Source organism: Physeter macrocephalus, chromosome 12, assembly GCF_002837175.3.
Source record: "Physeter macrocephalus isolate SW-GA chromosome 12, ASM283717v5, whole genome shotgun sequence".
NCBI classification, from domain to species: domain Eukaryota; kingdom Metazoa; phylum Chordata; class Mammalia; order Artiodactyla; family Physeteridae; genus Physeter; species Physeter macrocephalus.
The window spans coordinates 40,287,255-40,301,597 of record NC_041225.1 but is presented as its reverse complement, the minus strand read 5'-3'; the positions used below and the strand labels follow the sequence as shown (position 1 = coordinate 40,301,597).

Sequence of the window (14,343 nt, the reverse complement as noted above, 5' to 3'; positions counted from 1 at the left end):
GTAGTAATAGAAGTATATACAGGTTTGATTATGAGGACCTAATTATGGGCTAGGAGGGATGGGTGTCTTACAAATGCTTATTTAAATGTCAAATGCGTGTTTTAGAAACCAGTCTGTTCTTTTCAAACAAACATATCCTCAGTTTGCCTTCTCTGAGTGTCAGGAAAGGTAGAGAGGGGAGACCTGGATGAACGTTGAAGTCTCATTAGGAATTGGCCAAATGTACATTTTGAATCATCATTGAATGGTTATATCAACACAATTTTTATATGCTTGTGTATGTTACAGTATAGGATAGGGCACAGGGCTTTGACATTGTTACCTCAAAAAGTATTTAAGGGTCTTTTCTATGTGTCTCTTCTGCCATCCCATAGCTTCCTGATTTGGGATCAATAGATTGTTAGTATTGAGGACCTAGGAAGAATTGTGAAGTTCACCTCCATTACATTGTGAAGTAAGAATGAAAATTTTCTATCATTGAAGCTGTAGGATAGGAGGTGATCCAAGGGCAATACTTGGAAGTAAAGGAAAAATTTTAATCATTTGTTTAGATATTTTTATTGTATTAAGAAATTTAGTAAGTCTTTTGAAAAAATTATTTAAAATATCACGTGACAGTAAAACCATTTGAAAAATGTAGAAAAGTCTGAAGTTGACTTTTCAGGTCTGGAATTATTAGAGCCAGTATCTAAGCATAAGTGGGGAGTTATTGTTAACTGGACAGATTAAGAAATAGGTCATCTGAATTTTCATTAGCATTGAAAACTAACTCGTGCCTATTGGTGGTAAGTTTACTTTCCTCTATGTCTTAGCTCTTTGTCATTAGAATAAAATTTAAATACAATATTTTTTTCCCTTCCAAATAGCTTTTGCCTACCAAAAAATTTTGGGAACCTGATGATTCAACAAAAGATGGACAAAAAGGCATATTTCTTGGAGATGATGAATGGAGAGAGACTGCATGGGGAACTTCTCGTAAGTTATTGGTGTATGTGTGAGAGTTCTGAATTTGTTAAATACTTGAATTTTCTTTTAACCCTGCCCCTCAGACAGTATTTGGAGAAACTTTGCAATATCTGTGAGGATTTCATATATCCTTATAATGCACATTTTCTTATGTAAAGTAACTCATATCTAACGGTCCACTTATTGATTAGGAATGTTTGTCACAATAAGATTTTATTAAGAAGTTTTATTTGAAGTTAAACTCTGATTATAAAATTCTGAATTTCAATTAAAATAGAGGACACATTAACCATAGGAATTTTTAAGCTTAATTGTATTAATGGACAGTGACTGACTTATTTAATTGCAGCTCAGTCAAGTTTTATTAGACGTCAGCCACACCCACAAAGGAAGTAAACCCCCTTAGTAAGGTAGAATTCCCAGAAAGGGAGCAGACTTTGAATGTTTTTGATCTCCGTTAAGTAGTGAAGAGAGACATAACGTCCAAGAAACTCTTAAGGGAAAATGAACTGGGGTGTAAGAAGTATAACTCACAGGGGTGACAGTATTTATTGGTAAATAAGAGCATAGTTATATTCTTAAAATAGTACTGATTATATTTTTAAATGTTTCTGACTAGTAAAATTTGAGATATACACATGGAACTTTGAACATGTATTTTACAAATAAGTTTTCTCTTTGTAACTAAGCTTAATGCAGCTTACTAAAGCTATACAAAATGATCAAAGTAATATAAAAACAAATTTCTGGATGATAATTATCAACTTAACCTTATATTTTGGGTGTAAATTACCAGGTACTTTTTTATCCTCCAAATTATTAAAAAGATTTTTAAGTCCTATATAGTCTTAAATTTTGTTTTTAAGGGTAAAATAATTTTTTTTTAAGTTAGGAAAAGCTGGAAAATTTTAGTGATTAATACTGTTTTATAGTCAAAACTGAAAAAGATTGAAAACTTTTGCTAACTACTAAATTAGACTAAATTACTGGGAATTTTCTTTGATTTCAAACAATATGTAATATAATATGCCAGGTTTGGAGAATACAAAGATAAATGAGATACATGATCCCCATCCTCAAGGAATTTTTTTTTTCTGGATTTGTATTAACCTACATAGATTGCACTCATAAGGACTAGGATACATTTTTCCCACAAAAGGCACTTTCTTTGCTAAAATAATGTGCTTGAAAACTTGGTTGATGGATGTGTTTGTTTTTTTATTTTGGAAGTTGAATGGTTAATTGCTCTATTTACCAGAACCAAAATTTTTTAAAGCATTCCAAAGCAAAATATCTTGAGCACAACATAATAATGAGAGATATTTTCAAGATGGATGGTAGGGAAATATCTTTGGTATGTTATATTTGGAGGACAACTAGTACCAGCAATAAAACATTTAAGCAGCTGTTTATATATTCCTGATGTATCTTTTTAGTGTTAAGTTTATAATTTTAGTTAATTCCTTGTACCACTCCCTCTTCCAACTTAACTTTTTTAGTTGTATGGATAAAATTTTGAAGATGAGTATTAGTCTTTACCAGGAGAAATGAGAAAAATAGAAATGAATGGATTATTTTGTTTACTGAACAAACATTTATTGAATGCCAAGCATGTACAAATACAAATAACACATTCCTTGTCCTAAAAGAATTGTCATTCTACGATTCTTTCCATGACTACAGGAGATTTTATCATACACATATTTCCTTCTCAGCTGAATTGAGTTACTTGTGATTGTTAATTTTGTTGTGTTCTCCTGCACTTTTAGGCCTTAGAGAAACCAGGATGTTCAAACCGAAATGCTCTTTCCATCCCCATTTTCACCTGTTTTTTGTTCTCTACTCTTCATAACACTTCCTTTGGGATTCACTCTAAGACTGAGAAGAATTGATAGATGCCCTTTCCTTCTGTTCCCCATAGTATCCTGGATTATTTTTATTGAAGTGCTTTTACTCTATTATGATTGCCTCTTGTTACACCTATAGTCTCTTTTGAAGTCAGGGACTGTTTGTTCTTGGATTCCCCATACATAGCACAGTGCCCGGCATAGGAGAGACAGTAAATCAACATTTAAACTGAATGAATGGGTAAATGACTGAATGAAAAAATATAATGACTAATCTCTCATGGATAAAGATACTGACATGGAAGTGTTTTAATATGGTTTAACCAAAGTACCAGTCATTTAAAAATTACTGCAGTTAATAAAATGATGAGTGAGTATACCTCTCTGATAGTTCAACCCTTTAAGGATGATGCCTAATATTTAGTATGATACGTGTTCACATATGAGCCAGATATAAATAGTGGCTTATTGGTTCCTTTTTAAAATTTTTTTCTGCAAATCTATGTGACTGTTCCTCAAATGTTTTATTATGTTTGTATCTTCTTTGCTTTCAGATCTTAAGTATTGCTTTTTCTTTTGTCACAAAAATATGTAGAAAATGTATTCATACCATATGGATGAATTTTTTGTTAAAAATAAATAGAAAACTTTTAGACTAGAAGGTGTTTTTAAAAAAATCTTAAGTGATACTTAATTTTTTACACCAAGAATAGAAAATTCTGTGATTACTGGTTTTTCTAAACTTAGTCATTTGTGTTTATAGCAGTACAGCCGTGTGTTCTGAATCTGTCCAGTATGTAACTGTGAGCTTGAGGAGTGCCTCTGCCAGTTTAGAAGTTACTTTTATTTTAGGTTTTATCTCTTAAGTTTTTTGTTTTGAATTGTTTAGAACTTTTTAATAAGATGCTTACAGGCAGTGGAGATGTCAAGTTAGTTTCTATCTCCATTGACCTTTGGGTTTGACTGTTCTTCACATAGGCTTTTTTACCTGCTATTTAGCAAATGGCTTTCTTAATCTGTATTCTCAAGAAATGTGCCCAGGCCAGTGAGTCTCAACAGACTGAAGATCTTTTTATAAAGATTACAGTAATATTCAAAATAAAACAATATGCTGATTTTTCTTACCTTAGTATATTAATTCATGTAAATACATTTTGTTAGCTTAAAAGTACGAATTTATAATTGTATTCTTTCTTCCAAACAGACCATTCAATGTCCCAGCCTATTATGGTACAGAGAAGATCTGGACAGGGTTTTCATGGAAACAGTGAAGTAAATGCAATATTGTCTCCGCGATCAGAAAGTGGAGGCCTTGGTGTGAGCATGGTAGAATATGTATTAAGTTCTTCTCCTGCTGATAAATTGGATTCTCGATTTAGGAAGGGAACTTTTGTAAGTATTTTGAGTAAAGAAAGGTTTTTAAATGGCTTGATGGTTATTTGGTTGTCTTTAAGCCAGTTTCTTTTTCTGGCCCTTCCTAGAACTAAAGGAAATTTCATAGCTATTGATGCTCTTGTTTTCTCGTCTTGGCCACTTGAAATACATGAAATGGTAGAACCACTGGGAATATTTCTAATCTTAACCATGTTATCAAAAAAACCCATATTAATTAAAAAACAAAATTTGTAAGATTAAAATTGCATATTCATGGTAGTACTTGATATGAAAGTAAAAAACCAAAATCATCTATGCATTAAGTAGAATTTTCATCTCATTTGTGGTGTTACTGCTTTTCCAGCACCGCTATAGTTAAGGTTGCCTTAGCCCTTCTGTTATAAATCACTGGTTTGTACTCAATTTTTTTGGCCTTTTATAAATTAGTTGACTACGAAATTAAAATAAGATTCAATGTTTTTATTGTTTACATGCACTATAGTATAGTTTTAGGTCACCTCATGGTGCCTTTTTTTGTGTTCTATTAAATATTCAGAATCAAACAGATTCTTTTTCCTCAGGGCACTAGAGATGCTGAAACAGATGGACCTGAGAAAGGAGATCAAAAAGGCAAGGCTTCTCCATTTGAGGAGGACCAAAACAGAGATCTTAAACAAGGAGATGATGATGATTCTAAAATAAATGGCAGAGGTTTGCCAAATGGAATGGATGCCGATTGCAAAGATTTTAAGTAAGATTTTAACTTTCTCAAGAAGAAAAGCATATCTCTTTAGGGATTATTGCTACTAGCTGATGTGACTGATGTAGACATTTTTCCAATTTTGGTTTTTTTATTTCCCTTTGTACCTTGTATTAATCTGGAGGAAGATTTAAAATTTTTTGTAAGGAATACTAGTTAATGATTATGTGCCATTTTTTAAAAAAAATTCTTTAAAAGTCTCTAAAACAGTGCATTCCATTGAAGGAATAATGTTAGAAGCTGCCGTTACCTTTCTGATAATATGGTAGTCTAAATTTTAACTGTTTTCTCCCTGCTAAAATTTAGTGAATTTTAGGTTTAATCTGTGATTTTTCTTGGCAAACTCTTCTTGGGTTTGCTCTTGAGCACCTTTCTGTAGAGTTTCCTCTTCCTTCTATCCCTGTATTGTATCTCCTATCCCCCCTTTTACTCTGAGTTTGTGCTAATACTTAATCTTGCTGAAATTAGGAAGGGGGGAACATAATAGAGACTTCCAAAGTTAGTTTTAAGTTCCGAATTTAAGTTCAGTTGCAGATTTTTTATTGTCTTTTTATGACAAGTAATTGTTTCTTCTAACCTTTGCACTTGGATTAGGCAGTGCACATTTATCTAAATATTAGGGTGTTGTTTCTTCATACAGGGAGTTGTTTCTTCATACTGATTTCCTATACTTTATACTTCAGTAGTCAGATGCTTTGGGGCCTATACCTGAAAATAAGCTGTTTCTTTGCAATCTTGTGAACCATGGAATATCAGTTAGTTGTAGGTACATGTTTACGTTTATTGCCTTTAATTATCAAAAGCAGACTAACAATGCTTCTTAAAAACAGTGCCATTTCTATCTGTTCTAAATGCAAAAAAGCATCCAAAACCAGTAAACCTCTTTTGACAAGAAATTAATGGTATTCAGTTTGTTTTAGGACCTAATTCTGATTTTGTGCTTCTGCTATTACTTAATCTATGTTTTAGCCAAGGGTATGCATTTAAAACTGAGTTGACTATAAACCTGCAGAGTATACATTTATAATTGAAGTGTTAATACACCATTAACTATAGCAAGAAAATAGCACCACTCATAGCATAATGACTTTTTTCTATTGTATCCTCTACTTTTTGATATTAGAGTTGTTTTGTATGAGAGGCTATACTTCTTATTAATATGAACTTTACATTCAGTAGCATTCTAATTTTATTCTGTTTAAGTTTGGGGTATGTATTTAAAATTGCTTATAAAATGTTTCAGATACAATATTGTCTTCAACAATATAAAACCATTTCAAACTAATAGCTGTGGTCATATGGTCATTATGGCAACACATCATTATTATGTACATTAACTGATACATCATCAACATATATATATTATTGGAGTAGAACTGAAAGGAATGAAAGAACTATAGCAGGCTTTCTTTTTTTTAATTGGCTAATTTTAAAGAGGACCCTTTCAGTTTTATTTTTTTCTTCCCCTATATTCTGAATGAAAAACAAGCCTTGGGATTATTCATATGAAAAATTAGGTGCGGATAAAGGGGAAAGGAGTTTGAAATTTCTTCTGATGTTGCAAGGACAATGGTTAATTTTGAAATAAAATGTAAGTCTGCCTAAATATCTGGAAAACAATTCTTGTAATTAAGCAATTGCTTTGTGAAATGTTCTGTACATGTTAGCAAATTTATCCCAATGTGAAGCACCTGAAGTTGGGGTCAGTTACATAGGTGTAACAACTGACATTGAAAGCCAGGTAAAATAGTTATTGCCATTTATTTAATGTACTTATATTTAAATATACTATGAACTGGTGGTTCCAGAACAGACTTGTTTCTTGTGAGGGGAAGGATCTTATATAAAATATTTCTGTAGAAGGAAAGAGACTGTAAATGAGAATTAATTATGTCAAGAAATAAAGTGAAAATAAAGTTTAGACTGTGAAGGATGTTGATAAAAAGAGAAGAGTCGGTGCTTAAAATTTAGTCCAGTGTTAATAAATTTCTTCAGAAAATTAAGAAGGCTAGTCAGTGGGGAAAGTTGCTTTTTGTGTGTGTAGGATTATATTTTTCATTGATGTGCATACTTAATTTTTGATTAATATGTTATACATTTCTATTCTCATGATTTAAACTGAAACAATTTGGTATGATAAAGATGGTTTTTGGAGAGCTCATAGAAGGTTTTCACAAATAGTCTTTTTGTTCTTGTTATTTGGAACCACAAGGTCACCTCTTCAGTCTCAGTAAGGAAACTGAGGCCTGGAAGATGAAATGATTTGCTCAAAATAATACTTAAAGATAGAATCAGGAGTCAGCTTTTGTCTTGGTTCACTGCCCTTTTCTGTCATATTGTATATTTTACACCCTTAAGTCATAAAGGCCATATGATTCTTTATGGCCAGTTTTTTTTTTTCTGAAATATTAAGCAAGATGTTAGGGAAATTATGTGCTCGTGGACAGGATGGGAGTATGGTAGGTGGGTTTTGGTTTTGAGCCTTCCCATATTGTCACTTGATAGTCTGCTGTTCATACCTACCATTCATTTTGTCTGATTTGAGACAAAAGTTTTGGGTAGTCTAAGCTTAAATTGTGGTATTGGCAAATTTCCTTATCTGTAAAATTGAGTTACATCTTTATGCTATTCAAATCGGGGACAGTGGTCACTAATGATATTTTAAAAATGAAACCATGTCAGCTCTTAAGAGGAAGCTAGATTAAACAGAAAAAAATGTGATAAAGTAGAATGGTTAGTGACCTAGGTTGCCTAATTTGCCCTCTGTGTTTTACAACCATTTGTTTTTTTTTCATGATTTTCCTACTTTCTCATTTCACCTTTTGACATACTTGTTACTTTTACTCATTTCTGTTTTGTTTACATAGTCGTACTCCTGGAAGTCGTCAAGCCTCTCCAACTGAAGTAGTTGAGCGCCTGGGCCCCAATACTAATCCCCCAGAAGGATTGGGGCCTCTTCCTAATCCTACAGCTAATAAACCACTTGTTGAAGAATTTTCAAATCCTGAAACTCAGAATCTAGATGCCATGGAACAAGTTGGTCTGGATTCCTTACAGTTTGACTATCCTGGTAATCAGGTACCAATGGACTCTTCAGGAGCTACTGTAGGCCTTTTCGACTACAACTCCCAGCAGCAGGTAAAGCATGCCACTCCTTTAAAGAAGTTCCTCTTAACTATGTACTAGTATAGCCTGAAGTGCTGTGAAACAGTGACATAAATAATAGGGGTATTCTTGAACATTTAGTGTTTTATTGAATAAAATGTCCTTGTAGTTGAGAAAGTGATGCAAATATGTATTTATAATATTCTATTCTTAGCTTTCTAAACAAAAATGAAATTCTCTGAGACTAATCTTTGTATTAAATATTTTTCTGAATAGCTCTTTCAGAGGACTAATGCACTGACAGTTCAGCAGTTAACTGCAGCTCAACAGCAGCAATATGCATTAGCCACAGCTCAGCAGCCACATATAGGTGAGGCTTTATAAGTTACCATTTTGATTACACTGTTAGAAAATCTTGTGTTAAAGTGTTTAGAATGTTCCTTTCGTATTTACTGAATGGTGTTATTTCATTACTTTTGAAACATCTCATTGAGATAAAACAGTAGTAGATTACATGGCAAGCGTAAAGATTAGGGAAGAACAGTTTGGCTTTTATTTGTATCCTTGGTGAAATAAAAATCTATAACTTGATAAAAACTGTCAGCACCTAAGTTTGTTTTTAAAGATTTTTTTTTATGTGGACCATTTTTAAAGTCTTTACTGAATTAGTTACAATATTGCTTCTGTTTTATGTTTTGGGGTTTTTTGTGGCCATGAAGCATGTGGGATCTTAGCTCCCCGACCAGGGATTGAACCCACACCCCCGGCACTGGAAGGCAAAGTCCCAACCACTGGACCACCTGGGAAGTCCGAGCACATAAGTTTTTTTCTCAGTGTGAGGTCGAGAGCATCAAACACTTGGAAATTCAAGTGTAGTTATGGGTGTTCATATCAAGTCAGAATGCTTATTTTTAAAAGGGGTTGGAAATAGGAATCCCAAGAAAATTTCTTTGAATATTTTCTTCCTTAATTCATTAAGCTATTTAGTCTTTGACCTTAATTACATATGTGTTAACTGGTAGAGTTCAGGCATTAGTATGTGTTTTTGTGTCTTGGGTTTTTTGTTGTTGTTATTTTGAAATAATTACTGATTCACATGAGGTCGCAAGGAGAGTACAAAGAGATTCCCCACCCAGTTTTCCCTAAATGACTACATCTTACATAATTATAGTACAATACCAAAACCAGGTATATGACATTGGTAAATGTGGGTATAGATTTATGTTATTTTATCATGTTTGTGGAACTGTTTTTACACCTGATTTTGGCTGACGTTGATTTATTTCCTGGTTGGAAAAGTTGTGAACACTCTCAACATCGGTATGTTTGGGGGCAGGGGGTGGGATATACTAAGTTGGTTCTGCTCCCTTAACTGTGTATTGTTCTATGTCAATCCAAGAAGTCTTTCCAGGTCCAAAATTTTATTTTTGGTTTTAATCAAAGATGACCACACAGTTCTAGATGACTTCTAATAGCAGCATGCACTCTGGGCCTGTTTTTTCCAGTTTTCTTCAGCCTTCTGTATCCCTGTCCTTAAGTACTTCTTACTCGTTGTTAGAAACGTACTGACTCCTGTCTACTCGTGGGCCAGTACAACACTTTTTATTTCTTGACACTTTGTGGTATGATTTATATGTGGCAGGCTAGGATACCCATTATTGCTCTTCCTTTTGGGAGTTTTAAATCTTTGGTTCTTATTTGCTTTTTCATATGAACTTTAGAATCCTTTTATTTACTTCCGGATCAGGTTAAAAGCTTAACTTAGGAAGATCAACATCTTTATGACATTAAGTATTCTTACCCAGGACATAGTGTATCTTTAATTTTGTTCAAGTCTGCTTCTGTGTTGTTTATGATTGCTTTAAAGTTTTTTCATGTAAGTTTGCATATTTCTCAATAAGTTTGTTCTTTGGTATTTTATCTTTTGCTATCATTGTAAATGCCTTCCTGTCTTTCATTGTATCTTTAAACCGGTATCTATGAAAGCTCTTGATTAGTATTTATTAATTTTATGATTGATATTTTCTAATAATTGAATCATTCCTGTGTTCTTAGAATTTGGAAGAATTGTATATAATAATGAGCTCTTTTAATTTGCTAATGTTTTATTAGGATTTTTTTTTAATCAACATATAATGAAGTTAGTCTTTTAAGTTTGTGTGTGTGCATTTTTGCATTTTTTGTTAGGTTTTGATATCAGTATACTTGCTTCATAAAAATAATTTAGAAATGTTCCTTTTTTTAATGCCTTGGAGTATTTACATTCGGTCTTACATGATCTTTAAAGATTTGGCACAACTTAGAACAACTTTGTGAAGCCATCTGGGAAACTAAGCAAATAAATTTGAAAACCTGAATAAAATGGAAATTTCTGAGAAAGCATAACTTAGCAAAATTGATCCCATCTTTTCATCTTTGTTCCATAGTTAAATAGAAAGAGAGAGAGTGTTGATCATAGTCCTTTTATCCAGGTTTGCTCAGTCATCTCTTAACTGGCTGATAGTTCATTTAGAACAGCACTGTCCCAAGAGAAATACAATGTGTGCCACATAGAATTTAAAATTATTTAGTGGCTACATTTTAAAAAGTAAAAAGTAGGTGAAATTAGTTTGAATGTTTTATTTAATCCATTATACCCAAAATATTTCAAGTATAATCAGTATAACACTTACTAATAAGAAATTTTTAATTCTCTTCTTCATATAAAGTCTTTGAAATCAGGTATACATTTTCCCACTTTGAGCAGATCTCAGTTTAGACTAGTCACATTTTAAATGCTCAGTAGCCTATATATGGTAATATCTACCATAACAGACAGTGCATATTCTAGAATGGGGTTGACAAACTTTTTCTATAAAGTCCCAGATAGTAAATATTTAAATTTTGCAAGCCATATGGTTTCAGTTACAACTACTCAACCCTGCTGTTATAGCACAAAACAGTCATAGACAATACATAAATGAGTACAACTGTGTTCTATAAAACTTTACTATGGGCACTGTTATATGAATTTTGTATAATTTTCATTTGTTACAAGTTATTATTTTCAACCATTTTAGAATGTTTAAATTATTCTTAGCTAATTCATACAAAAATAGGTGGCAGGCTAGAACTTGGCCCATGGACTGGACCAGAAAGAGGTATAGATACAATACATTTTATGTTTTAAAATATACAGCCACACTCAAAAGGGGGAGAGAGAGAGAAAAGAAAAACGTGGGCTTTTGAAATCTTTTGATGGCTGAGGAATTTCTGTAGGATAGGAAATTGAGAAGTGACCCATAGGAGTAAACTGGAAATAAATCTATGAGGCCTGTAGCGGGCTGCAAGAGGGATAAATAAGCAGAAGGCCTGCAGTGCCAGGATTGGGGTTGGAGGGTTAGACCCCCAAGTCACTAATAAAGACTTGGTTTGGAGACTTCACCTTATGGTGTGTAGTTGGCAATTGGGATGAGTAAGTGTAAGAGAATCTCTCATTTAAGATAGTATCTAAAACAGAAATTACAATGCAAACAAGAAAGAGCAGTCAGAAGGCAGTCATATAACATAGTGGAATTTACACTGAAGATGTAGAAATAAGAGAACTTTAAAGTTCTGAAAAGAACTTTACAATGTTTATTTAGAATATTAAGAGATAAAGGGCTTAAGTCATCAAGTCACCAAGAGATAAAGGTCTTGAAACAACAAAATGATGTGAAAACAGACCATTTCAGAACCTTGTTTAAAAAAAAAAGACATAGGTGGGTTGCATAATTAACTAGCTATCACCTAGGAGGAAATGAACCACAAGATAAAACTTAAAAACACTGAAATATAGCACATAATAATCAAGATGTGGGGTGGAGTAAGGAGTAACTAAATCAGTGCAAGGTGTATGTAAAGAAAACTGTAAACTTTTTCTGAAGGCTTAAATAAATGGGAACACATGCCCTTTGGGGGAAACTCATTACTGTAAAGAGGTCAGTTCTCCTTAAATTAAGTTGTGAATTTAATATATTGATTGGAATCCCAACAGGGTTTTTTGTTTTTTTTTTTTGAACTTGAAAGTTTGCTTTTGATGTTTATCTCAGAAAAGTGAAACCGGAAAATTAACAGAACACTAAAATGAGAGGTGGACGTACTCAACCATATTTCAAAACAGTTATTATCCACAGTGATTAAAACGGTGTGGCACTGGCCTAGAAATATACAAGTCGATCAGTAAACAAGAACACTCTGAAATGGGTGTGTGTGTGTGTTTTTGGGGTGCAGTGGTAGGGTAATTTTAACCTTGACATTGCAAACTAATTATAAAAGAATATCTTTGGAGAATAAGTTGGAGATAATTGGGTCATATTCCTGATGGATTAAAAATTTTAATGAGAAAAAATAAAGGTATAAAAGATTTGATATGTTTTTTCTCTTTGATAGCCAAAAAACTATAGATTAAAACCAAAAAATTTTAATGCTTTATTTTACTTCTGATGTTGACAACTTTAAAAAAGTTTGATAATATCCTATTTCAGTGGGAGTGTAAGTGGTATTCTCATATACTTATGGTAGTAAGGTAAATTGGTACAACTTTCCTGGAGGGTAATCTGGAAATGTGGATCAAGAATTTATATATATTTGTCCATTTACGTGAATTTTCATGAGGATATGATGAATACTGTATTATACTTAAAGAATAATAGCAGCATTATTTATAGCAAAAACTTGTGAAATCATCTAAATATATATCTGTAGTAGACTGGTTAAATCATGTTCCTTCTGTGTAGTGGGATACAAAACTATGAAGCTATAAAAAAAATGAACTAGGTCTAGTGGTTAGGACTTGTGCTTTCACTGCCAAGGGCTAGGGTTCCATCCCTGGTTGGGGAACTAAGATCGACAAACCACGCAGCACCCCCACCTCCCCCCCCCAAAATGAATTAGGTATCTGTTGACATAGAAAGGGACCTGTGGTTAATTGGCAAGTGAAAAAAGCATATTAAAGTACCGTTATACCCTGTAATATGAAATGTATGAATGTTTGTGTATATAAATATAAAAATTTAGAAGGGTATACATTTATACATATGTGCATATGTAAACACAGATTCAAAAACGTGTATATACATGCAAACATATACATATTTATATGTACACAAACAAGCATATGGTTTGATGTCTAATGTGTTGCAAATATTTCTAAGTGAATCATGTGAGCTTAAAATAAGTTTTCTTCATTTTTTTGGCAGAAGGTTCACTATATATCCGTTAGGTCACACTAATTCCTTGTTTTTCAAATATTTGAAACCTTCCGGCTTTTTATCTGCTTTGTGATATAAATATGGAGAGAGCTATGTTAAAATCATGTCTAAAATAGAAAAAAAAAAAGTTTTAGAAAGCTATAAACCACCTGTCCGTAAAGGTTACATGAGGACTTTAGCTTTCCACGTTATATACTTCAATAGTATTTCATTTTTTAAAAGCAATCTTTTTTTTTTTTTTTTTGTGGTACGCGGGCCTCTCACTGTTGTGGCCTCTCCCGTTGCGGAGCACAGGCTCCAGCGGCCATGGCTCACGGGCCCAGCCGCTCCGCGGCATGTGGGATCTTCCCGGACCGGGGCCCGAACCTGTGTCCCCTGCATCGGCAGGCGGATTCTCAACCACTGCGCCACCAGGGAAGCCCCTAAAAGCAATCTTTTTTAATCATAAAAATATAGAATATAAAATTAGACCCTGACTTTTCAATTTGTAGTTATAGGAGTAGAACATGGAGATCAGTACATCTTTATTTTTGTCATAAAGATAATCACGGTAGAGGAACCAGAAGGAAATCTTGAAACCGTCAACCTAGGGCATAGCTAAGAATGCAACTTTGAGCAAATGATTTTTTAAATAGTGCAAGGATTTTGTTGAACCCTCTATTTGATTCTTATTTCTTTTATTAAAAGCAGATTTTTCAAATGGCCATGCTACTATGCCTGGGCATGAAATCAGTATTGGAGCTTGTGGCCAATATTTCTTAAAATTAAGTAATTTAGAAATCAATGAAGAGAAAAATTAAATAGAAAATAGAGTGCATTGGAACCTCATAAGGATAAATATTTTTTTGAGATTTTTGTTTGTGGCATGTGTGTGTATATGGACACTAGGGAAATATATTTTACATTGTGGGTCGCAGTCAAAAAATGTGAAAGCCACTGTAATATAGTTAGAATTAGGTTTCTGAATCTTGATTTTAAGACCTGGATTTTAAGATAAATGTACCTTTTGAATACTTTTTAAAAAATCGTTTTATGTCCACCTGCTTTATGCCCATATCTC

The 14,343-nt window shown here is 33.1% G+C and overlaps 1 protein-coding gene across 8 annotated transcripts in view; it reads left to right on the top strand.

The window, feature by feature from the left end:
- PUM2 (pumilio RNA binding family member 2) overlaps positions 1-14,343 on the top strand; it is a 92,886-nt gene that overhangs the window by 26,644 nt on the left and 51,899 nt on the right. For 7 of the 8 annotated variants that reach the window (XM_024119010.3, XM_024119009.3, XM_024119008.3 and 4 more), the window contains 5 exons: positions 867-975; positions 4,018-4,205; positions 4,769-4,938; positions 7,815-8,085; positions 8,329-8,422. In XM_024119010.3, the coding sequence (XP_023974778.1) occupies positions 867-975; positions 4,018-4,205; positions 4,769-4,938; positions 7,815-8,085; positions 8,329-8,422 (832 nt within the window). Of the gene's footprint in view, positions 1-866; positions 976-4,017; positions 4,206-4,768; positions 4,939-6,436; positions 6,539-7,814; positions 8,086-8,328; positions 8,423-14,343 lie in introns of those variants that run through there. The other variant, XM_028497123.2, reaches the window with a different exon arrangement.